Raw genomic sequence first — 27,038 nt, 5'->3', positions numbered from 1 at the left:
TAAATGTATTAAATATTAATAAGAACAGCAAAAGTTTCAATTTCAAATATATGGGAAAAAATAATTTAATATTAATAATATTATTAGTATTACTGCATTTTTTTACACATTTCGCAATAGAATAATTACAAATAAATAATTTTAGACTGATACTGAACGTATATATAATTTATTTTTGATTAAATTCAAAAGTATACGTTTAGGTAAATAAAAAACATCGAAAAAAACATTGTAATATTAAAAAATTTAGTAGACGATCAATGTACGGGTCACATTGGGTAATCGGGCGAGGTATTATCGTGTTGTTATCAACGGGGCCACGAGTGTGGAAACGAATGTTTAGAGGCGCATATCACTCGCATTCCACGCTATTATGTTCGCGAGATTCCTCGCCATGCTCACTGAATGCCCCCGCTCCGAGTAGCGGCGGATTTTTTGCGTGGCGCGTTCGTAAATCAAACCGGTAGGTACGTACTTACTCGTACTTATTTCGATAGCTACTTATTTGATGCTCACGACTGTCGGCTGTACCTAAATGCGTTGTTTCGAGTTTAAATTAAAAAAAAAGAAACAGTTTCTTGTTAGTAAACGATTAAAGCAAAGTGATGTTTTTAATCATAAATAATACTTTGGCTAAATTTAATTTTACTATAAAAACGGTAAAAATAACATGAAAATGACGGTACAACAATTAACATAAAATTTATACTTACATTGTTTCCCACGATACAATACAATGCAGGGTCGAAAGTTTATAGGTTTATCACTTGGTAATAACAAACATGTAAGAAACACTTTACTCTTATTATATGATTTAACGATAGAACGCAAAGTTATATACTTAACTTAAAACAATGTTACAAAACCGGCGAAGAATAAAAATCAATAAGAAACGATTTGCGAAAACTACGCAAGATAATATTCTCTCCACACACACACACACGATTTGTATTAATAATGTTACACAATGTAAACTAATTTACTTAGCGTTATCGCTTAATATCCATTTTCCTTTATGAAAACTATAGTAGTATTTGTTGTTATTTTATAAAATCCAACTACCGCGCCACGACTCTGTTGACGAAATAGCCGCGTTTGACATTTGAGCCGTGCCCACTGCGATTGGAATTCGCGGAATGTCAAATATTTTCAGTGCTGCCATCTGTGTGAAGGAATCTCAACCGCTCGAAGGCGGTTCACTGAATTACTTATCAAATACGTTATTTAGATTAGAACGTCGAGACTACGATAGTTTTTACTAACTCATACATGTAATAGTTTTAAATTAAAATGTTTTTTTTCTATTAATTTTTAGAATAAGTATTATACATGATTAAATTGGCCGTTATGTTGCATTTTGTGTGCAGTTTGTTGGAATGCGTCCAAGCTAGTATCGCGTTTTCGAGACTACACTAGCGCAGGCGTGATGGTAGGCCGCGCGTTTACACAGGGTTATCGACACATGGCGTGGAGGCGAAAAGTAGGGTCGGCATTCGGTGCTATGCTCACTGTAATATAATAGTCGCTGTGCATGTACCGTGGCCAAACAGGCTATCATTGTTTCGGTTCGTTACTTAAGATAAAAAGTTTCATTGTAAAGCGAGTACCCAGAGACTTTTATATAAATATAGTCTTTTGTTTTCAAATAATTATGATTGCTAGCTCATGACGTCAAACATACTGACTTCAAAAATGACTGCCATCTGTAGGTGACACGGGGAAATTTTACGTATTCTCGTGTATTGCGTACTAGTTTGACAGTTATATTTCATGCTTGTAGTTATAATATTTTCAATATTCACCACCAGATGACGCTAAGCTTCTTAGTTAAAATTAAAAATGAAAATGATATAATAATTATAATTATTTGACTTAAAACAAATTTTAAGATAATGATTCAGTTTTTATTTAGAACTGCAATTAGTATGATAAATATTAAAATAACAACAACTGTTCATGTTTACAAATAATATATTTTAATAATGATATCTTAAAACAGTTACATACCTACTACAAATTGGATGAAAGTTAAAAACCAAAATATAATACTTGATAACATAAAAAAACATAAATGGAGCTACCAATTTAATAGCAATATATATATATGTATAGCCTGTTCCAATCGAAGAATAGATAAAGATAAACAAATCTCAGATTTACGTATTACATGCAATTTACCAATACAAACGGTTCTTGATTAATTTATCTTTATTTGTAATACAACAATACCCACTTAACCACTTACATCCATTTTAATTTTACTTCCAAAGTTCCAATGATAGCTTCGTCGACGTTCAAAACGCCATTTTTTCGCAAATCCATTATTCATACGCTCGACCAATGAGATCGATCAATTTTCTGTCAAATGTTGTTTTTATGTTTTGTTTTTGTTCTCTTGTGGTTGGAATAGGCTATATCTATAGGTAAATTATCTACTAGACAACATTTAGATAGTATGTCATACTTTTAATGGTATAACTGTCAAGATCTAAAATATTTATTAAATATAACATTTAAACTTACTCTAAACATCTCACTAAGGAATCCTTCAGGGTATATCTAAAAATTTTAAATAAAAACTAAGTACATTTCTTTGGTTCCTTTCGAAAGTAAAAACAATACATTACTTACGCTGTTTATATAAGATGGTATATATTGTAATAAAATAAATATTACTTTGAAATAAGCCTCAAACTAAAGGGATATTTTCCTGCTAACAAACAAACACTCAAATAAGGTTTTTTAAATTTATTTTATACTATTGTCTGTAATTTTGGTAAGAGCGTTATTATATATCAAGTCAAATATTTAGATTATATATTATTTGGATAATATTTGAGATTATTTAATTTAATATACGTACCTACCTAACGCAGCGTTTTACCCCAATATATCCCATCTTATATCAACATTAACTTTTATTGTATTCTATTCGTATATATCATAATTCTAAGATAAAATATTTATTTTGTTATAATTTGTAATTACATCATACATATTATGCTATTCATAAGGTGTGCTCACACAAAATACTGATTTTTTTTAAATATTATACATATTACCTTAAAGATTTAACACATGTTTTATAATCTAATTTGGATAAGGAGAATAAATTATGTTTGTCTTGTTTACCCATAGGTATATCTCAACTATTAATTTTAAAAATATATAGTAATCAATACATGGAGCACTATATAAGCAACATTTATTGTATAACTAGGTACTTAGGTACATACAATATATATAATAAAAAAACAAATTTGTTTAAATAAAACTATTCCTGTTTTGTTCGTTTAACTCGAAGCATAAATATAATTTACTATATATACATATTAAAATTGAAAAAAAAAATAATAATTCAAAACACTTCTGTACAAATGTGTAGCTGATGTGCTGAGTATAATATAATCTTGTATTGCTTGAAGAATAAGATCGATCGATCTTATCCCAACGCACGATTCTAATTTTAAATAAAACTTATAATTAAAAGACAAAATGTTCGTTTCTTTACAGAAAATAATATTCTTGTTTATATAATGCACTCGCATATTTTAAATTTGTAATTCAACAAAAATAAAAAGAGGTTATTATAGTTTGGGACTGTTTCATGTTCTGTTTATTTTATTATTGGTACTTACATTATTTATTGAAACGAACTATGTAATGTATATATATAGTGTAACATAATTACATTAGTATACATCTACCCTATCTATTGATTAATAATATTTGCTTATAAACAACGTTTAACTTCGATAATTTTTTGATATTTCTATATAATTATATATTATATGTAGTTCTAATTACACTTACAACTTCAAGGGGACGGTTTAAACGTGTCAAATGAAATACAAGATAAATATATTTTTTTTAATTGGTTTTGTAGATATAGGTATTTAAATATAGGAAGGTTTTACAAGGAACTATAAATGCTGATATTTTACGAGACAAAATTAAGTAATGCTTGAAGAGTTGATGTATAGATAGTTTAAGTTGATTTTTTATAATACATGATGTATATTTTTTGGTCGCATAATTTTTTAAATTTTTATAACGTATAATAAAAGCAAAGGCAAATATGTTCAGGACCATTTTCAAAAAGTAGTACGAATGTCATTTATTAAACTAAAAAAAATACTGGAATAATTTCTCTTTTATTAAATCCTCTATAATTGCTGGACTAGTAAGTATACACCTTGTACATTTAAATATATAAATAAAGGAATGAAATCATTTGTAAATAAGTCATTGGTGATAGATTTAATATATTATATATACTGTACAGGGCGCGAGTTTCTATAACAAGACCAAGTTCAGTTATTCCTTTCATTATACCAACGAGGGCTAAATAATAGCAATATTGGTATAAACTTTGCTGACTTGAAATTTTATAGCTAAAGAGCCCATGAACTCCAGACCTACGTCATAGTATAAAAGTTGAAAGTTGTGCGAATTGTATATTTCAAACTTCAAAGTCACTCCTACTGATATTGGGAGTGTTTCGCAGTGAAACTATCCGCTTTTGTACTATGAACCATGAGCTATTGTTGGTGGATAAGGTTCCCGATGCAGCGGTGCAAAAATCAGACCCTTGTCCTGACTGTCCACGCAGTTTAAACTTATATTATATTATTATTATAGCGTTTAAGCTGATAGACAGGAGATTCGATAAGAGTGCGGTGTCTTGTAAAAGAAAATAACAATAAATGAGCAATGAGTCAGATACCGATAAAATATTTTGCCCCGTTAGCTTCGTTGCCTTATGCAGTGCACTACTTTTCCCTTTGGTAGCTACGCCACTGACTATAACAAAGGTCTGGCTTTAACAGGCTCTATTGTGAAATCAGTGGAATGTGAAATAACTTTATTATGCTATTTTGGAAACAAATGATAGGGCGAGTAACGAAATTCTTAAACAATTCAAATGTAATCTAATGACAAGATATCTATATTATGATGCGTCTTCTAAAAGTTCTACATTAATTGCAACATACTTCATATAATCTACTAATAAAGATTACTTTCTATTATTTTTTTAATTAATTCTATTATAAAAAAAAGAAACAATCATACCAGATCTAATCTATTTAATTAAAATTACTGTATTTATATTATCTGTCCATCATAAATGCATCAAGTAAAATATTTTCGAAAAAAATCGTTTCGAAATTATTTCAATTTTATCGATCATTCACAAAATTTTTAATTTTTATAAATGCTGTATATTTTTTAATATACGACTCAATATTCATTTATTCCTGCTAGTAACACCATATTTCCGTGTTTTAATTTGTTTTACTTATAGTTTTATAGGCACTATACTCGTTTACAAACATTACTATAGTTGTTAGATCGATTCCTGGCACTAAAACTACTTTTTAAAATGAAGTGTGATATATAATTTATGTTTTTGTAATGTTTTTATAGTTTAAAAACTGGTCTGAATTCTTTTGTTAGGTATTTTATTATCTACTGATCTACATATCGCTTGTGTCAATAGAGCAAATTTATTCGTTGGGTATTTTATTGGTTTTATCGACTTATTTTAATAAAATATATTTCCATACTCAGCTATCATAGCTTATGGTAACTTCTGAGGTGTATTTTGTCACAGTTTGGTTTAGTTATATTATTCAATTGTATTAATAAATGCTTTGTTTATAATGGGTGCTCATCTATGACTGTTTAGTGTATTTTTTTGTAGTGAAAAAAAGTAATATATCATTTGGAAAAGCTATCTCCCGGTTTGGGACGGTAATAGTTATTATAAGTCTAATTATGTAAACAGTTAAATTCGAATATATAAATTTATAATATAAGGGTTTTTTTTTATATAATTACTTACAATATTTATTATGTCAAACATACGGAACTATATTTGTATTTGTAAAATGATATGTTGCTATATTTTTGTATACACTTATGCAATAATAAAAAATATACCCTTAAAGTAAATTCTGAATATGGAAGGATTGTATTTTTTCGAATTAAATAGGCCGTAATAAATATAAAAATTTCAAAATTTTAAGCAAAATATCAAAATAGCGGGATCGATAAAGCTTAGACATCATAATCATTTTTAGGTCAAATTAACATCAACAAAAACCGTTTATTTAGTACTACCAAAGCATTGATAATAAGTATCTGGTACGTCTAATTTGAGTCATCGTATTAAAAGTGAAATAGTCGAAAATATTATGTAATAGATTTAGAGAAACAGTTGTCTAACGAAATTCAACGGCCGGTCACCTGACCTGATGGGGCGTCGGTCGTAATCATAGTCATCCAGTGGTATTCCAGTACAGGGCGTTAAGGTTAATGGTCTCGAGGAGGAAGAGGCTCCACATCTTCTACAGGTTGTACGTCTCACTCCCAAGGGCCTTCGCCACCACCACACACCTTCGACGGATGCTTCGTAGCTCGCTTTGTCTGAGCGTTGCGATTCGTAAGTGTCCGACCAATTTGATGTTTCGCTTTCACAGGGCGTGACCGGTGCGCTTCGGGTCGGTTTTGGATCGTTATATTTATTGGATTCTTTAGATAGTGAGCCACGTCTCTGTGAATTTAAAAGTAATATATTGTTATATGTCAGCGAAATTGTTATCGGAATTTGGGAAGTAGGTACTGTAATTAAAGTGGATATGAGTACTTAATTGAAATAACGTATTAATAATAAAAATAATTAAGCTGTTAGCAAATCGTATTAAGCATTTGAATCGAAGGTCCGTTTATATCTTCTACTGCGATTGGAATAGGTATAATCCTGTTATGATTAATGAATTTGATATCAATGACTTTCGATGAGATTGGTAATTTGATCACATCCACCGTTGACGTTTTAAGTTTATTTTTCAATTCTGTCTATTGTATTAACTAAAGACGAGTAATGCTCCCTACATTATTATCATTTCAAGATTAGAAATTTTCCCAACTCGTAGAGATTCAAGAAATTCCCATGCGCACTTGGGACTATGTGTGCAGACGTAGGCTGTGTCGATGTAGGCGACTTAAATAAAAATTTAGGTATATATGATAACTAGCTTACAACTACATAGTAACAAAGACAATCTATTTTAGTCAATTCGATCAAGTACTTTCTGAAGTATTATAAGATGCTTAAAAAATATTTTAAAAAACTAAGGCAGATTTAGCATTTAATCTTAAGAAATCCTAAGAGTGTAAATATAAGTTGATAGTTATTTAGATTATTTATTTAATTTTGCTTAAGTTTTTTTTTTAAATTAAAACCATAGTAAAATACAAAAACGTTGGGTAGATTAGCTATTTACATATTTGTAAATTGTTATAATAGTTGGCGTTTTATGGGTCGCCAATAATCAAATATGGCTGTGTATATAAAATAGGTACATCAAAGAATATATATATTTATTAACCTTCATGACATTGAAGTGTGGTAGCTTAAAGCGTCACACTTCCTGTAAGAATTTAACCGGACACACGCCAGTTCGGTTATCACCGTTTCGGATCATCACCATGCCATCAACTTCATCACCAACTTGAACGACGATCTGATCACGTAGCAGCATGAGTCCATTATCACCATCAGACACCTGAAAATTGATGATGATTTGATGATTAATAAGTCAAAAGATAATAAAAAAGGTAATTATATGATTAGCTTTAAACGAGTCTACCGGGCTTTCCATTTTTTTTATGAAGGTTTTATTACAATGCCGTACATTACCTGTAGATTGTGGGTAACTTGCAAAGGTCTCTCTCCAGCTTGAAGTCTCATGCAATACTTTGATGGGAAATAACCGATCTTTCCGAGACACTTGCCCTTCCACCAGTCCGGGTCAGTTGTATCGATGACAGTGACCTTGTAACCCGCCTTCAAGTCCAATTCATCAGCGTGACGTGACTTAAAGTTGTACAGAATCACGTATAAGTTCGTAGGCAATAGCCGTTGATGCTTCTGAAATAAAGATTATAACAGAAAGTTACGCATAATAAATTGTTTTGATATTTTTAGATAAGAAAATTATTTAATCCCTTTTTATAATCAAAAAATCTTCAAGCAATTAAGTGTTTGCATATCGAAGGCCAAGCCATTATTTATAGTAACAGCGCGTAATTGGTGTATATCATATTCCAGGTACTCAAAGATCAGTCACGGTAGCATGCGAAAGGTATCTTGTGACGCCCGCCGAAGACACGGAGAGGGTGCCGCTGGTTTTTTAGTGGTTATTTCGGTGCGCTAGGCGTCCTGTGTACCGGTGAGTCCGAAATACCCCACACATCATGTGCGGGAAACGACTAACGTGTTTTTCCAGCGAAAAAGTAAAATAAAATGTACTCCTTTGGTAAAATATGAAGATGATTTCACCATGTAATATAAAGTCAACAACCTTAGTAGAGCGTTACGGCATAGCATAAGCATTGAGCATTGATAAAAATGGCAGAATTACAACACATCCAGATTTCTCTACGATCTCGTTCATTTATCGCCGAGTATGACTTTATTAATAAGCACAAATTATAGGTACCTATACGTTAGTTTAGGTATTTTTTTCCGGGGAGCTCTATTTATTTCGTAGTCTCGGCTCTGTTATTCGTTACCTCTTAGCAATTAATTAAAAATAAAGGAATTGACTACTAACGCTGTGCTGCTTGACTGGCGACGGACATGGGCTAGCGCTGTTCGATGACAGACTCTTATCAGGTTCGTCGGGCAGTTCCACACTGCTCATACGGCCTCCTCTAGCACTCAGAAGTCGTCGGCTATGCACCGGAGAGGACGGAGCTGTATACCATTATTGTATGGTTATTGTTTATTAGTAGGTGTTGTATTAGTGTATCAGATGCTAATGAATTTAAAGATTAGTAACATTTAGTGACGTTATTCGGTTAGCTGGTTAAGAAAACCGTCTATTTCGTATTTATATTTATTATATAATTTTCGTGCTTCGACTATTTCTACATAATTCAACAATACATAGAAATGTCTAGGCTTACGAAATGCTCCCTTAAACTTGATTGGATAAAACATAAGACCTCACTTTTATTAGAACCCTCGTTTGATTTTATAGCACTAACACGACCAAAGAATGAATTGATTCTTTTTTTTTTCGATTCGATCGTATATTTAAATTGTTTACTAGAAAGCTTGATCTTAGAAAAGAAATTTCAAAGTAAACGTTAAGATTATATTCACAATATATCAGAACAGTGTTTTTTACAAAAATGATTAATTCGAAATGTTAACTTAAAACTATTACAATTAAATCAAACATCGATTACGACTTAGAAACCAAAACAGGCCTTCGATGTTTATAATTCTGAAAACAAAATCGTAACTATTCAGATAGTAGCTGATAAGCATGCAACAGCTTACAATGTAATAACAATATTAATAAAAAACAACTTATCTGTTAGAGCTGTAAAGGCAAACAGTTATGTACGATATACACAAATTAATTATGTTATCCTTGAAGAAAATACCCAAGTTATATAGTTCTAACCTTACTTATGAAACAGATTGCATTGCGAAGGAAATACATAATTGTAAGCCTTGTTAAGCAGTTGCAAATTTAACATTAAACGTAAAATAACTGACGAGGAATAAAAAATAGTTCACAGTTGTGTTGCGTTTAATGTCAATCTCGTATATAAGTGATCAACGTACATGACTGAGTATGGACATGGTTGTGGAACATGGGATTACTTATTCTATTAGAGCCATATTTCATGCAATACGTTCTGTAGTCACCTAAAAAAAAAAAAAAACAAAATAAATGCAAGTTAATCACATGCAAAAACAAAGAAAATTAGTGATTTATAAAAATAGTACATACATCTTTTGCTTGTCGTGAGGCAGGACCAATATAAAAATTCAGGATAATATCTTGTCGTAATAATAAAACGAATAAATATATAAGTATTAACTTAATTTAAAAATAAAAAACCGAATCGCAAGACTTTCGGTTACCATCGTACGACGTAGAAAGCACATCATCAGGAAAGTTCAGTAGAGTGTAGGCGGCAAATACTCGCTAAGACAGACACAAGCTAAGCCAAGGAGATAAGAGAGGTGTACATTTAACACTGCTTGTGGACACAAGACATCGCTTCATTGACAACACATTAGGTTTCGGTTGAGTCCAAAAAATCCAATAATTAATCAGATTTAGTATAAAGAACCAGCCGTCTTTGTAATAGATTAATGAAGTTTTTATGTAACATATGCCTATAATTGCAGACTAAATATGTAACTCTTTTTATTTTCAAATAGACGGTGTTTGAAAATATCTGAAACGATGCCAGCACCGTGTTGTACTAAGCAATTGCCTCGAGCAGGTCATGTTAAGCATGTTACATGAGCAATAAATTTCGACTCATTAGCTTAATTATATAAATTTATTACTATGTTTACTATGTTTAATTTTATAATATTATTGTTCAGTTTAAATGAAATCAAAGTAAGTTTTATATTTATTTATATTACAATATTGGTTGATAAATTTATCAAATTTCTTTTCTATTGCAAAGTCGGCTCTGGTTTTCCTAGTTTTTTAATAAAATAAGTCCAAAGATTATGTAATCTTAGTATGATTTTTTGCAAATTTTTGTTTAACTGGTAAGAAAAGATTTAGATTGTTGGTTTTTTGGGCCCATGTGCAATTATTAGCGATTGTCGTACATAATACTCTGCTACCCTGCGAGGGCTGGTCCCGAGGGCGACGCCTGAGCTCTCCACATTCCGGCGAGTCCAGCGACAGGCTCTTCATCCTAAGGTTCAACTTTTGGCGTCTCGGCGAGTGCGGCGCTATAACAGTCATGCATTATGAGCATCGAACACTTACCGCAATCCCAACAAACACTCCATTTCTGGCTTTCGTTTTATGGAAATGATATGAAATACAATTATATCTAGTGAAATATATCGCACTTTTGGTAATTAATTGAAACAAAGCTCGGCTAAATACTTTTGTTCTTAAGCGAATCAATTATGTTTAAATAATATTAGTTTTGTTTTTTTTTTTGTACAAATTGTAAGCCATTTAATGTTAGCAATACCATTACAATATTGTTTTTCGAATAACGCCACCTTTTCAAGACATGATGTCTTAATTTCTCTTGCTTTGAAGAGGTCTCGTATCTCGTAATCTTAAAGACTAGCTTGTTATTCACACATAATTAAAGATATAATAAACATATTGAGTGCATAAGCATTGCAACGAAAAATTTAAAGAATATCAGAAAAAGTAAGGTAACATGAATCAAGATGCACAAACGTGGAGTTTTGAATGGAGTTTACGTGACGAAACCTACTGACAACTACAAAATTTATCAAATACTAGTAATCACATTCAAATTATACTTTCATGATCTCAACAAATAGTATTTAATAATTTTAATAAATAAACCCTCAATTGCTTGTCACCAGCAGATTGGTTTCATAAATCAATAAAGAGGTGTCATCAAACGAATGAATCAAAGAAATGCAACGAATCTCTTAACACACAAGTGGTCTACAAGGATTCGCTTATGTACAAATGATTCTGGTACCAGGTAAGGGACTGGTGCGGTCTGCCTGCCTCAACATTTGGGCACTCTTGGAGTTCCTCATCGAACCTGTGTGAACAAAATAAATAATATCTGGACTATAATGTTTACACACTATTCCTCATTTCGGTGTCGCCCTGTAAACTCAACAAACAAAAGGAAAAAGCGAAAAATTAGAAAGAAGTAAACGCCTTTTATTGTGACAGTATGTAACGATCTTCACTGTATGTCTTGTCTCTTTAATGTGTAGGTGAATAAAAAGAGTGAGTCTCGTTCAAAACCGCAGTGAATTGTTATAGTTATTTACATTTTATTTGCGTTCTTGTGCATGTAAAAACAATAGTTGATTTGTGATTATAGATAACCGCCGAAAGACAAACGCATGCGATCATCAGCACGACACGCGTCAAGCCATGCACCACTTACGGTAAAAGGGATGAAGGCGTTATTAAAATTTATAGTGCATTCTTGTAGAAGGACCGAAAAAATAAAGCGGTTTAAATCTGACTTTTATTGTAACAGTAACAATATACATATCACAGAACGCGGGGCGTTTCGGGGTAACAAATGTTTCGCGTGCGGTTCACACGAGCGGGCCAGTAACCGCACTAAGTCAGTGCTGCTTTTATTTGGACGATATTTAAAAAAGCTTCTCTTTTCCTGATAGCAAGTATTTAACATCATTTTTTCTTGCGTACGCTGGCTTGGGGCTTGAGAATTGAAGGCGGGGGATCGCCGTTTTCATTTATGAAACATAAAGGCTGTCCGAAAGGGCGTGTCGTTGTTTCTTCGGATTCTGCAAATATAACGGGCGAACAAAAATATATAAATGAAAAAATAAATAAAAATAAAATAAAGTATAAAATAAAAGAGAAGACATAAATGGAAATGATGTCGAGTTAAAACTCTATCCATGACACATCCAGTGGGAGGACGGGAGTAAGCATCTATAGCGTGTTCATTGAGCTTTATCTATTTACCCTATTCATTACTAACACCGCTATTGCGACACAGAATAAAAAATAAAACAAAATAAAACCACATAACGAAACGAGGCCTCGTAGCCCAATAAGAAGACGGGACAAATAAAGCTCGATTGCGGTGAGACAGAGAGCGATGCGCTACGGCAGCCGTGGGCGCGTACTTTCCGGCAGAGAAACAGATCGGTGCTGCGGCGAGCCGCGGCGCGACTTGGATCCCCACATGGACAAACTCTTGACGCCGGCGAAGAGACGCCGCCGCACTCCGCTCTCGGTCCGCGGCGCCGCGCCTATCGACAAGCACCGCTCAGTACCGACCGCACCCCGCCCCCGCCCTGCGCCCGCGACTTAGAAATACGTGCAAACAAATCGATACTACTGAAAACGAGTGATCTGAGTGAGCGAAGCCGCCGCGCGACCATCACGCGTCGTCTTCGGAGCCGATCGACGCGGACAGTCGGCGGCGAGCGCGCATCGAGCCGAGAAGCGAGCGAGTCCGGGTGCGGCACCAGACCTGAGCTGGAGGAGACGGGCTGCGGTGCCACTGCCAGGCCAGCACTCGGGCGCGCCGGGGAGCGCGCGGGCGGCGGCTCTTCCGGCGCCGAGACCCGCACTATGGGACCCCCGCCGCCCGCGCCGCCGCCCGGCTTCGCTATTTCGTTGGCCCGCTTCAGAACTTGATAGGTCTGATCCACTTCCTCCTCTGAGCATCGAGCGAAAGGTTAATTCAGACGCCATTTATAGTACCAGTTATGTGTTTTGGACGTACGCGTTGATAGATACAGTCGTTGCTTACGGTCGTTAGTTAGTAGTGACTTTCTGTAATGATACCTGTTCTTTGTCTAGAATGACAGTATATTTCAATATGATTAGTTAACAAATGCAGGACTTAGAAACATGATCGGGGTCAATCCGCACAATACTGTACCCTCATCATAGTAGCTATCGAAATCATCATCAAACTCGACCGATCTCTTGAAAGAGATCTTGGTAAGTCTCTGCCCTGGCAGCCAGCCGTCCTCCACCCCTGGACAATGTGAAGTTAGTGTCCGATTGTGATCCGTGTGTTTATTAAAATTGTTTGTGTGTGAATATATAGTTATTAGTTACGCAAGCTCTATAGCAGTGATCATTTATTACTTATTTAAATCTGCTGTCTTAAGCGTTGATAAAGCTGCATCATATTAATAGCAAGAAATATTTAAATTATTAATAATGAGATTTTTTTGTCAAAGACATATTTTTTTCAGGTATTGTTAATTAATTAAACTTACCATCCTCGATATGTTAAGTGTAAGACATGTCGAATTATACTTTGGGAAATGTACATATTATTTGTATTTCAAAATATTAGTCACATTTTGAAGTTAAGTATGTCGTCTGTGTATTTTTTGATAACAAAAAAAATCGTAATTTATATCAGTCAACGGCACACTTGTGTATCTTTTGAAGAATAATTACAAAAATTTCAAATTTAAGTGTATCTGTAATTAAAAATTGTTAGAACAGTACTTACTTTCTTCGTCAAATGCTGCATCTTGGATTCTGTGCGCCTCAATTTCAGAGGTGCTCTTTTGTCTGCGTAGAAGTCGAGATTTCGTTTGACATTTACCCACTTGTGGCATACAATCAGTATGTACATTCATCTTACAAATCCTGCATCGGAGTCCTTGACGAGTGTGCCCTGGGACAAAAATATTTCATAGAATAATCGCATTACAGGTTGATAATAATATTACTATGGCAACATTTATATTTTAAATAAATAGTATATTTCTGTTATCTAACCTCAGGAAATATGCATATGAGCTTGATAGGTTCAAATTAAGAAATTGTATACCTAATGTGATTTATTTACACTATCAATTATTGTTTTGAAAACTGAAGTGTTTTCTTACGATATAAAATACCATTTACAAGATTTGTGTCGTAGACATTGGATAGACAATGGATAACGAAGATACTGTTATGTCATCCTTTTTCAGATTTATGTAATTGCTTAAGAAAAAGTATCTACGATAATTTTTCTTAAGAATTTCATTAAGATCCAAAGAAATTCTCTCGTAATACACTCAAACACAAACAAATCCTTTCTTGTTTGAAATGTTTCCACATCGATTAAGTTTATCTAAGAATATTTCATGAACAGACACTGGTATAGATACACAGTAGTATAATTTTATTGTATGTATAATATAAGATGTTGTTTCAAACTTTAAGTTATGCCGCAGTAACTTCTCTATATTCAGTTTTGATCCTAGTTTTGTAAGACATTCTCATCTTAGTGAATATAAATTTTGTTACAAGTTAATATTTCCATGTCGACGGCTTGATTGAACTACTGTTATCAGTAAAACTATTACGAACTACTAACACGATCATGAAATTATAAATCATTAAAAGTGAGCTTGACTTGATAGACTTGCTATGAAGACTGTGAAACGAAACAGGCCGGGCCAGGCCATCCGATGAAACATAATAAAAAATCTGCACAATGATTTGAACATTTTGCCGCTCTCGTCTTGGACAATATAGCCAGGAAAAACAGGGTCACTGAAAATCCGTAGACTTGGTTTAAATCATTTGCAAAGACCTACAAGACCAAGTTTATAATAATAACATATAAATTGTACACACATCAAACAACTCATACTAGCGTGAGTTGATCTTCAACATTTCACAAGTGAGATTCGAAATTAGTTCCTATATATTAGCACAACAGTTAGAAATGATTTTATAAAATTATTATATGTTTCAATAATTATAATATATTTGTCGTTTTAAAAAATCTCGCAATTTAGCGTTGACTTAATTATAATACCACTAGTTTCTGACCTCTCATTAGAGAGAATAGAGACTAATTAATTGGATGCCAAACTCTAATTGATTGAAACCGCTAATGAAAGTGGACAAAGTTGTTGTTTTTTCAATATATTTAGTTTTAACGAATTTTAAATTTAATTATCTTGCATTTATTCAATAATAAATAAGAAATTAATATTAATATAATAATTTAATTCAAATATTATTTGATTATATTCATGAGCACTTATGGAAAGGTTCCTTTTTATTTATTTTGGGACAATACGTCACTCAGAGGATGTTACATGTTCAAAATAGTTTCAGAAGCATACAATATAATTTAAAATTGTTTTTGCGTTATTACATAATATAAAATTTAAAAACTAATTAATTTGGTACCATGCACGGGCGGTACAGTAATGATCTGTTTATAACTATGTAATTTTATTTACCATTACAATGTGCCAGGCAGTAACAGACGCGTAGAACGGAATTTGACACAATGAAATTATTATTTGAATAGTTGAAACCGAGACTTCGACCACTTGGAATTCAGATTGTGACAAAAATCCTTCAAGATCACGCATACAACGCTTCACCTCCAAATTTAACCCCTTGAAAAGATGAGTGAAAATTTTTAGTAGTTTGAAAGTGAAAACGTACTTAATAGACAAAATTATTTATTGAAGCATATTAGTATAGTTGACGGCGTATAAGTATGACTTATTATCCGCAAAAATATATTTTCTTCTTCAGAATTCATAAAACCGGAGTATACAAACTTCAAATAAAAGTTCAAAATCAATGAAATTGTGATGGGACCACCTTTATAGTTAATAAAAGTTATGGAATCACCTAATAATAGCTCCTTTTACAAAAAAAAAATCCCAAACATGTATAAAAAGTAGATTTTAGAAAATCATCTACTTCCATACACTATGTTAGAATTAAAGAAACCCTACTTAGCAGTCAATTGAAAATAGAAATAAGTCCAATTTTAATATTAGTATTTGCGCGTATTTGTATGAAGCTAATCAGTATTGCTGATACAATAACTTCCTGAGTGGGTACTACTCAGGCAGGCTTCCAAAATATCAACCACTGAAAATCATTTATGGTGTTTGATACACGAATACAAAGTTTATTTAATAAGTAATTAAATATAATAAAGAATAGTTAAAGCAGACGCTATATATATTTTCGCTGCTCAGGGTGATTTCTCCCGCACTAAGCGACACAACTCCGCCTTCGTTGGGCTAATGATGATAATTATGTAACGCAAAATATTTTTTTCAAATCGGGTTTATATTGGCAGTGCATAGCTCGTTCAAACAAACGAACAAATTTTTATACATATAAAAATAAATCTAATAGCAAATAAAAATTGTATTTGACCAAATAAAATAATAAAGTGAATTCTATTGCTATTTTCCGGTACTAAAAGGTACGTTAATATTAAATACATATAAAAAATAATGGTGTTTCTATATTATGTCGGATTTCATACTTTAAAGCGATCAATTTAATTAAAAGCAAAATTAAATTTTCTGGAAAATTGTGCCTGAAGTATGTTACGCCTGTTACTGCTAATGAAATATTATGGTTTGAAATTTGTATTGTATTGCAAACACGGTTTAAAATTACACATATCAGTAGTGGTTGTAAAAAATGATAAACTTACCTCTAAGTACTTGAGAGCATACATCGCAGGGAGTGATTTTCTTGTAAGTATACTCTTGGAAATTATGCGCGTCCGTGTCACCGCCGGAGCGCATATCACGCGCTGCGCCGTTCCTCCTAAACGAGAACTTATAGTTTTATATTTTACCCACTGATACGTTTTAAACATACACAATAATACATTTTCGTTATCTAGCACAAAGCACTAGTTAATTTTCGGCCTTAATTTCCATGGAATCCTTATTAATATGAAAAATCAATTTTCCTAAATGGATTATATCTATAATACAATTAAAAATAATTAATATAGTATACAACAATAGCGATTTGAACGCATTTGTAATTTAATTCAATTAAAACTTATAAAACATTTTTTTTTCATGTTTTAAATTGTTTATTGGTTTAAAGGGTCGTGTTGTACGAAAAAATAATGTCTCAATAGTAAATGAAGATCAGAGCGATGAGTGAGTGGGTTATTTATCACTCGGTTGGTACTTTTCAAACTGTCACACAAGCGTAATTTACGCCATATAATATATTGATCTATCACGACCAAGGTCAAGAGCATGGTTCAACGGTAGGTAAACCATTAACATTAAACCGTGGAACGCCTATAGTTTCGACATTGTTTTATTACATAAATCAGTTAAAAATACAAACCAGCGTTACAATGTGATTTAATCAAGTCCGCAACTTATTTATTTACTAAGACGTTTTTCCCTTAAGTAGGCTGCAAGAGATATTTGAGTATATATTTATTGCTAGTGCATTTTATACTAGGTATAGCGCACCAAGATGTCCGCTAAGCGCAATTTTTCTTAATTCTATCTTAAAACAATAGATAGTGACAAGCATTTTAATATCGTGAAGTATTAAGCGTGCTTTTTAATCATATTAGGTTCAGGATTTTGCTTAGCAAATTAGCTCATACAATATATACAAGTTTAAGCAAATAAAAATAAGCAGGATTAAAATAGTTGAAGCGATGGAAGTTTTTATATAATAGTTCATTTATATAAAGTATTTACTTTTTCAATACAAGGGACATATTATGTCAGGTTACATAGAAGGCTGTTTACACCTAAAGGGAAAGTTTACCTCATCGCCATAACCGTAGACACCGCGTGGTACATTTGATTTTTTCTTATGATGCAAGAAGAGAACATCAAAATGAACATGATAAGTGGTTAAATTATATCATATTTAAAAATGCATTTTTAATCTGTGATGTGTTTATGCGTCTGTGACGTTGCTATTTATGCACACACTGTAAAGGCTGATCAAGCGTCCGATGTGAACATCACAGATTTTATTGAGTTGTAAGTTAATCGTGCTATGGAAATATCGAATTAAAGCTAGTATAATAAAATATATTTTTTGTACGACGAACTTACAACTAAAATGAAGTTTAATAAAAAAGGCTTAAATTGTTAATAAATGGAGACAAATCAATAAAAGTCAGCCTTTAAGTCATATTTTATCGAAGTTTTTAGGTCCACCGGATAAAAAGTATATAAAATGGTTTATAGCAATTTGTTTTATTAACAACATATAAGATATAAAACAAATTAAAACTGTTAATCGAATAGTGGACCACGTAAAAAATAGTTCGGACTAGGAAAATCGCATTACAGTCGGTACATAGTTTATTTTAAATAAAGTCGCTAGCAGAGCTTTATAAATATTTACACTTTACACAGCTGTAATAGCATTGTAGCCTCTGATTTACGCATACCAATAAATCTCGTATAAGTAATAAATTTTTAAATATATAGAATTTATTTAAAAAAAAAGTAATATAAATAATATGATGAAACAAGCCATATTAAGTAACATTAGTCAGCATATTAATAATAATATTCGAAAATTTTTTTTTTTATAAAGTTGAATAATTTTTAATATTTTTACACAAAAGTATTAAACAATTTATTGGGTGATTTAATTGTATTTCCATAATATATGAACACGAACATAGAAACTGTACATGCAAATAAATATATTTATACATTATTATTAGTATTTATTATAAAAATAGGGAAATTAATCATATATAACCCGAAAGTTATTGAGTTACAGATAATTTGGTCAAATTACTCTAATAAAATAGAATGTACCTATATACATATTTACTGCAGGCGATAGTTCTATAATAGCCGTAAATTTAAAGAATGAATTAAAAAATATTTAACGTTTTTACGATAAAGATAATTCCATGTTTAAATAACTGTATGATTTGGTTGTATAACGGATAAGTAAAGTATTTCCAGATTGCATGCCAGTGTCAATATTTCATTTAGAAGACTTCTTTCCGATTCAATGAAGACATCATTTATTCATGTATTGTATACGCCTCGTTATCTCTCCGTATAAAACTATATTTATCTAAGTCTATATTTATTTACTCCAAACTGAACCTTGAATATTTTGAGATTTGATTTTCTCGATGCTCGTTTGAAAGAGATTTTGTATTTGAATAAAATAAACATAATAGCGATTTTATGTACATGGAATGTATATAAATAAAGCGACTTAACAAAAATTGAAGCCGTTGAAATTGTAATTATATAATCTCTGTCTAATTACAAATAATTATCGTATTTAATACTAAAAAAATACAAACATAGAAAAATATTAATTACATTTAACGAAGGCGATTTGAAGCCGTATAAAAAATGCTTTAAATCGTTTGAAACGACTTCGTTTCTTGACCGTTTAATCCTATTTGTGTTTGACATAATTATTTATTGAAAATCTTTTACTCGATTAATACATAGGATTACTAGCTGTTACCCGCGGCTTCGCTCGCGTAGAAAACGAATATATTTACAAATTTACTTATAACATTAAGTTACAATATTCAGAAACGCTTAAATGCGAATCAACTCATTTTTCATCGGTAGCCCAAAAATAAAGTTTCGAGCTTCTAACTTCAAAAATGACGGACTTCCAGACTAACCTGTATACGAAATGATAAAACAATTTCCCTCCTTAGGCGTACAATATCCAAAAACGCTTTAATGCGAATCAACTCATTTTTAATTGGTAGCCCGAAAATAAAGTTTCCTGCTTCTAACTTCAAAAATGACGGTCTTCCAGACTATCATATATATGAAATGTCTATCCAATTTCTCTCCTTAGGCGTAAAATATCCAAAAACACTTAAATGCGAATCAAATCGAATCGAATTTTTAATTTAAACAATGATGGACTTTCATAAAAAATTTCATCCCTTAATTCACCCCCCTTAGAGGTAGAATATCAAAAAATGCTTAAATATGTGTTTACTCATTTTAATTAGTGACCTATACTTTAATACCATTACGATGCATCGATTTTAAATCTAAGTTTGCGATGATCGATGCTATATGGGGCAGTCCCGTTTTAGGTTACGGAATCATCAATCTAGTATCAATCTAGTTCAATTTCGGCTGACATGACGTCGCCTACTCGTAATATTTAATGCACACGTTGGAACCTGCTTCCGAGTATCATTGCTGTAATTTAAAAAATATTCTATTACATACACTGATTCATAATTCAATTTTTCGTAATTTCCTCCAGATGTCTTTTTTCATTCCATAGAGCTAAGCGGACTGAAAAATCCTCTAATTGATAGTAGTTGGTCACCACTGCCTATAGACATAGTGGTTCTGTAACATATATCAATCATTCCACTTTGACAGATTGACGGACAGACAGTGAAGTCTTAGTAATAGGGTCTCATTTTTACCCTATGGGTACGGAACCCTAAAAAGTTAACAAGCTAACAATCGAATAAAACGACTTCTGACGGATTTTTTATTTGAAACTTTATTTTGAATTTAATATAAATTCATACAGCTTCGAAGTTATACCACAACAGCAGGGTTTCGTATTAACAAATCAAAGTTCTCTGAGGGTTACCTGTTATGTGCTTTGTATGGCTGCCACACGATAAGCTAGTGCAATAAGTAGAGTTATTAAACTATTAATTATGGTTCAATTGTTTTTCATTGAAATTCAACTATATTAACTATACTAAACTTTAGATAGTGAAAGATTTTTAATGCCGGCTATATTTCAAATGATCCTTATAATCATCATATATAATCATCTCGGTATTTTTAAACAAGGTGTAGCTGATTTCCCAACGACTCTAAATTATTTGATGACATCCCAGATATACATGAAGGAATTATATAGATTCCTTTATTTATCTAGGGAACCCTCCGAGTCCTTATTAAATTTATTCTACAAATGATTTATTCATCATTCATCAAGATTTAAGATTCAATCAACTGATTGATTTGAGTATGCTGTCTTATGACATTAAACGTGATTTTATTCAAGAGAATGGCATTTTTACACCATACTTAGCAGCACTGATGTCGATTTATGATATGAAGCATCTATTGGAGAGTCTTGGGGTAACCCCGACTCGTACACCGTGACGGCAAACGAAATAACGGTCTCTTAGTCTGATGCGATAATACATCCTCTCAGCCTTGTGTCTTGCGTTGCATTCTATACTATATGTATATTTAGGTTTTATATATTATCATATTAAAATGAATTATATAATTATTTATCTAACGAAGTTTTTTTATTAATTTTCTCCATTAATTTCGATGTTATACAGCTGCCGCGCATCCTTTGACATATTATTTTTTGTATCTGTTCTATACTTCTAGAAGCCATACATGGACATGAAAATGTTTTAATAATTTACAGATGAAAGAAGGATAGCTGAGCCGCTAGTAATCACCTTAACTAAAAATGAGAATTGGTTGAAGTATAAGTAATTTAATATAGCCCTTAACCGCACGACATTTAAATTAAATATTTTATTGTTCGCCTAAAATTATCAATTCGTTTTTTAAATTGGGATATTACTATTTGGTAAGAAACATTAATAATTGATAATATTTATTTGCTACCTATGTAACAGCTAGCGTAATACAAAATCAAAATGTTCTTTATTAAATTAAGCTTTTGAACCGTCATAGTACAAGATTCAATTACATTTAATTGCTACTGACGGTTCCGTGATTCTGCCGAGAACAGACGAGAATCAAGTAGGCTAGATAAATATTAATTAAATACAATTATATTATAATTTAATCTTACAACGCTTTATTATGTAGGTATATAGTCTTCTATTAGATAATAAAAAGAGTAAGCCGACTCAGACAGGAGGATTCCGTACGGTTGGTACGGAACCAATCACTTATTCTACCTTATTACACGAAACTGTAAAACTTCATATAGTAATGTTCCAATATGGGCGCGCCTGTGTAACTATAAAAGCATGGGGTATGGCAGCATGGATCCCAGACAAATGTAATGCCTTTTAAAATGCCGATACACATAAGTGACTACTTTCTACTATATTGTTCCGTCCTATATAATTTGTAAGATGGATTTGTTTCTCAGAGCTCTTTATTTATCGTAATGCTATTGATAATAAAAAAAACTTACATATTAAATTAAAATGACGTGAAATGTACCTAATTATTAATTTAAGCAGTTTCGCAATTATTGATATTTCCTTGTTCCATTTAGTTTTTGATCACAAATATATTAGTTCAGGTCGAATATTGAAAATATTTTTGTTTTTTTTTTATCGATATTCGATTTCTATAAATACATCACTTATTCTTCTTCGACCAACAATATTTTTTATAAATTACTACATTTCTGCCGAGTGTTCGCGCAAGGGGGGGGAGGGTGTCGTTCGCTAAGGTTTGAAAGAGAAGGGGTTCTTCCTTGGTGTTCAAACTTGCTTCATAGCAAATTTCATCAAATTCGGTTCAGTGGTTTGGCCGTAAAAGCGTGACAGACAGACTCTCCAATTTAAAATTTTAGTATAGATTGGACAATAACAAACAGCCAACCCACAGATCGAAGTTATCTTTGTAAAAGTTGAACGTTTAATTTAAAAACTTTATACAACAGAACACATACAATATTGGAGGTCGTAATATAATATGAGACTCGAGTTCTTTTATGTGAACAAAGTCTTACGGAAAATTGTATTGTCCTTTACTTTAACACGAACGACGAAACCGTTTTCCAACCATTACTTCTGTGTTGTGTTTGTTATACTTGTGGTCTTCTCATATTTTTTTATGAAACCACGACATGCTGTATTCTTTACTTCTTCTACGTTATCTAGGAGGAGATACGATGAAATAGAATATATTATTTTTATTATTGCCTTAAAAAAATATCCAATATTTTATCCTGTTCTAAGTTATTAAAACCAGTATTGCTTGCTGAATACATTGAAAATATAAGATAAATAGTTTTGATAATTTATACTTTGGACTCTGTAGTAACGAATATAATAAAAACGCGGATACCTCTGAACGTTCGGCAGATTTAAAAAAAAATTGAAAGAATTTATAATCAAAGATAATAAGTAGTAAAATAAATAAATACATAGATTTTCGTCACAAAAATAAATATATTAGTTTTTATTATATTATATTATATACTAACGAAGTATTTAGTATGATCCGTGCCACGCAAACAATATTTTTAAAATACATTAACGTAAAATAATCATCACCTCTTCGTATTTTGACATAATTCGTAACAACGTTTTAGTCATCTTTAATGAAAATTCTAACTAGATAGGCCTGTCCAACCAACTGGTTGATAATTGAAATAGTTAATGACATTTTGCTCCCTCGAAATCGAAAGGTCACTTTCTAGGTTAGTTATGAAAATCACTGTTTACGTGTACGATGAATTCGTATAATAATCGTGTTATTTAATATGAATAATAAGTATGACTTATTATATTACATAAATAATTATGTGTTTTTATATTTAAATTTGTTTACTTTTCTTTTGAAACTGTTTTACATTTGTGTTTATACTTAATTTGAATATAGAACAATGAAGAGATAAACACACGTATGTTCTCAGTATTCACTTGAACATCAGTAAATGTCGAGTGGAAGTCCGCTGGCAGGATGCAATCAACTTCCCCGTTGCAGCGTGGAAATGCGATGTTATCACATTTTGAAAAGTTTGCGATTAAGTTTTGTTGAAGGTTCACAGATTAAATGATAGCTCTACCAAGTAAATATAAGTTGTTTTCAGTAATATCCAGTTAAGTGAGGCTATTTAGTATCGTTTATTGATTTGTCACCACCTAAATATTATTGTATGAAATGATATGAAAAACTAAGTCAAAAAAACACGATCGTATTTCAAAAGAGGTTGTTCATTTTGTTAAATTTAATTGTGTTTTTTTTTTAATTTAGAAAATCAACGTAGTAAAATATTAATATAAATAAGTTAGCTGCTTACTTGTCCGGTGGCGCTGCATGAGGTGGGGGTGCGCTCGGAGGCTTCAGGCTACGGAAGGCTTTGAGCCACTTATTCTTCATGCTGCCTGCAGATGAAGACGATAACTTCCGATCAGCTGCGGTTGTGCTGCTGTCTGCTTTAGCCGCAAAAAGCTCTCTCTAAAAACAAAAGCAAAAAAATAGCTTGAGTGCTATTAGGTTTGTCCATGCCGTATTTAATTCAGCAAAATAGCCTACATCCAAGTGGATTTTTGTTGATCAACTTCTAAAATCGAAGTCGATATTAATATTTGCGAATTCTGATGATTTCAAAATATGAAGATTTGTCAAAATTTTAATTTTAACCGAAATACAGACCAGTTACAATAACTTCCAAATGAGAACTTAATAATTGAAACAGTTAGCGAGTGTTCCGGGAATGGTGCCAAGTCGGTATGAAACACGATTTCGCTATCGAGATAACAAGATTTAGACCTATTTTTTCAGTCTGATGTAACAATAGATATAATTGGTTTATCGATTTAAATATTTCATATTGCAGATGGATCAAAATTGTTGCTAAAACCTTGCTATATTTTATGTATAAATATTAAACAGCCGGTATAGTCCATCGGTTGCAACACTTGAATGTTAATTGAAGAATTATTAATTGCACTATTGAATATTCATGTGCTTAATTTGTGTTCATATTATATATTCATCTCATTTTCGGCGCTGAAAAAAGCATCACGTGGAAACTTTCATATGTCAAATGAAAATCTGCCTCATTTGTATCCACAAACCTGCATTGGTGCGTGGTGGAATAAGTTCGAAGTCTTCTCAAAAGGAGAAATCTTAGATCAGTAAACAGGGTCTTACTGGATTTTATTATGTAAAAATATTAACTTTGTCACAAGAGTTGTATACTTTTTGTTGTTTAATTTATTAACTTAAAAGAGTCGCATTTTAGCTTCTAAGAACAGCGTTATTGGCAACGTGACCTTACTGCAAGACGAAATGAAACCGTAGTAACGCTTACTTCTTGTACATACATAACTCTTTGTAATTTGTGGACTACTTAGTGCTTTTAGGTTCTATGTTTTATTTACTTTTTATTTCATACCGAGCGTCAATGAAGTTCCGATCGAAAATATACTACGCAAAATCATTGTAGACGTCACTGAGTCGAATTATAGACTGGAAATAAATAACTCGAATTGAATAACCTTAATGTAAGACAAAGTCGATCAAATCTATGCACAAATCCTTGTAAGCAGGTCCAAATCCTATCAGTTATTTTTAAATTTGATACTTTGTATTATTACAGAATAAGGAATAAGCGCCTAACCTTCTTAGCAACGAAAGCTAATAACAATCAAAAACCAAAATATTCATAATGTAAGTAGGTTAATAAAATTAGTTATAAATCGTTTTGTTACAATTTTTAAATAAATTTAAGGCTACCACCGGTTTGGAAAGTCGATTCTACTGGGAAGATGCGGAAAGAAACATAGTCACAAGCTGAAGCTGCGGTTTTACACGCGCGAAATTTATAAAACTACCTCAAGAACACAAACCGTCTCCTACGATTTTACCCCTCACCCCTCGCGGAGTGAATTAAAAAGTAGCGTATGTTCTTCCCCGGTACTCAAACGACCACTATATTAAATTTCATCTTAATCTGTTTAAGGAAGAGGTGACAGACGGAGTTACTTTATAATATTAGTATTGATTTTCACTTTCATACAACTAGTATTTCAAAATATCGTTAAGCGTGATATTTTGCTATTGAACAGTGCCCAATAGACGTCACAATGATGTTGAAAGGCCAAATTACCTGACACAGGGTGGTAGGCCTTTGTACGTGGACATATGTGTGGGTACCACCAACTCACCAACTACTCTAACGTGAAACATGTAAATAAATAATGCAAAAACGGTTTCAAGGGTGACTGATCTAGTATCATTATTATTTTTTCCAATGTGAAAGGTTACACTAATAAGATATCGTTAGTAGACATATTGAAGGTAACATATTCGGTCTTAGTGTAGGCGACGTATTGACTGTGACAAAAATACCTTATAAACTTTTATAGGTATTTCTTACAAGACTTTTTACTTAAATGAACAGTAAAGGAAACCTTTCTCTGTTGAATTGATAATAATTTATTTTTATACCTTTCCTATAGTTTCGCTAATAAATGTAAGAACTCGATTTGTTATATTTCAGACCAATCGGCGTAAACCACTTCGTACTTTACATTTCAGTGCTTATATTTTAAAAATAATTAGGTGTTTTTCTAACGTACATTTTTATTTTATAACCAACTGTTACCCGACTGCTTCGCTGGGCTTAAATAATTGACGGAGATGAATCAACGGTATTTCAAAAAATAATAGCCTTAGTGACGATTTCGCGTCGATTTACTGTTCGTAGTTTCATATCGATATATTCATTAGTTTTCATTCTCATTTCATCATCACATAGTCTATTTTAATCAAAAAATTAATAAAAATAAACAAACCTTAGATTTACGCTTAAATGCGATTTACTAAAGGCTAAGTATTTTTTTTTTTTTATTAGTCTAAGTATTGTATACTACTAACAGTTAATATGTCTTTATTTATCATACCCTCGACCAATGATTTTGCGAATATTCGATGTCAGATGTCGTTTATTTGGCTTTTGTCCTCTTTTGGATATATAAAGATAATGAAAAGTAAATCATTAACAATTTCATTTATTTATATTGTTGGTTGAACGAGTAAGTAC

At 32.0% G+C, this 27,038-nt stretch overlaps 1 protein-coding gene across 13 annotated transcripts in view; it reads right to left on the bottom strand.

Annotated features, from left to right (window-relative positions):
* Window positions 1-5,305: 5,305 nt before the first annotated feature.
* Window positions 5,306-27,038, bottom strand: part of Stacl (Stac-like) — a 180,589-nt gene continuing 158,856 nt past the window's right edge. For 3 of the 13 annotated variants that reach the window (XM_026629944.2, XM_026629945.2, XM_064215114.1), the window contains 11 exons: window positions 24,288-24,445; window positions 18,087-18,131; window positions 16,990-17,105; window positions 14,023-14,190; window positions 13,021-13,209; window positions 10,661-10,786; window positions 9,647-9,730; window positions 8,622-8,764; window positions 7,706-7,936; window positions 7,395-7,571; window positions 5,306-6,556 (listed from right to left, as the gene is read on the bottom strand). In XM_026629944.2, coding sequence (XP_026485729.2) covers window positions 7,428-7,571; window positions 7,706-7,936; window positions 8,622-8,764; window positions 9,647-9,730; window positions 10,661-10,786; window positions 13,021-13,209; window positions 14,023-14,190; window positions 16,990-17,105; window positions 18,087-18,131; window positions 24,288-24,445 — 1,404 coding nt within the window. In that variant the 3' untranslated portion in view covers window positions 5,306-6,556; window positions 7,395-7,427. Of the gene's footprint in view, window positions 6,557-7,394; window positions 7,572-7,705; window positions 7,937-8,621; window positions 8,765-9,646; window positions 9,731-10,660; window positions 10,787-11,529; window positions 11,596-13,020; window positions 13,210-14,022; window positions 14,191-16,989; window positions 17,106-18,086; window positions 18,132-24,287; window positions 24,446-27,038 lie in introns of all 13 variants that reach the window. The other 10 variants (XM_026629946.2, XM_064215110.1, XM_064215108.1 and 7 more) reach the window with 9 other exon arrangements.

The sequence above is a fragment of the Vanessa tameamea genome, chromosome 6 (assembly GCF_037043105.1).
Source record: "Vanessa tameamea isolate UH-Manoa-2023 chromosome 6, ilVanTame1 primary haplotype, whole genome shotgun sequence".
Lineage (NCBI taxonomy): Eukaryota > Metazoa > Arthropoda > Insecta > Lepidoptera > Nymphalidae > Vanessa > Vanessa tameamea.
This window is presented reverse-complemented; position numbering and strand designations above follow the sequence as displayed.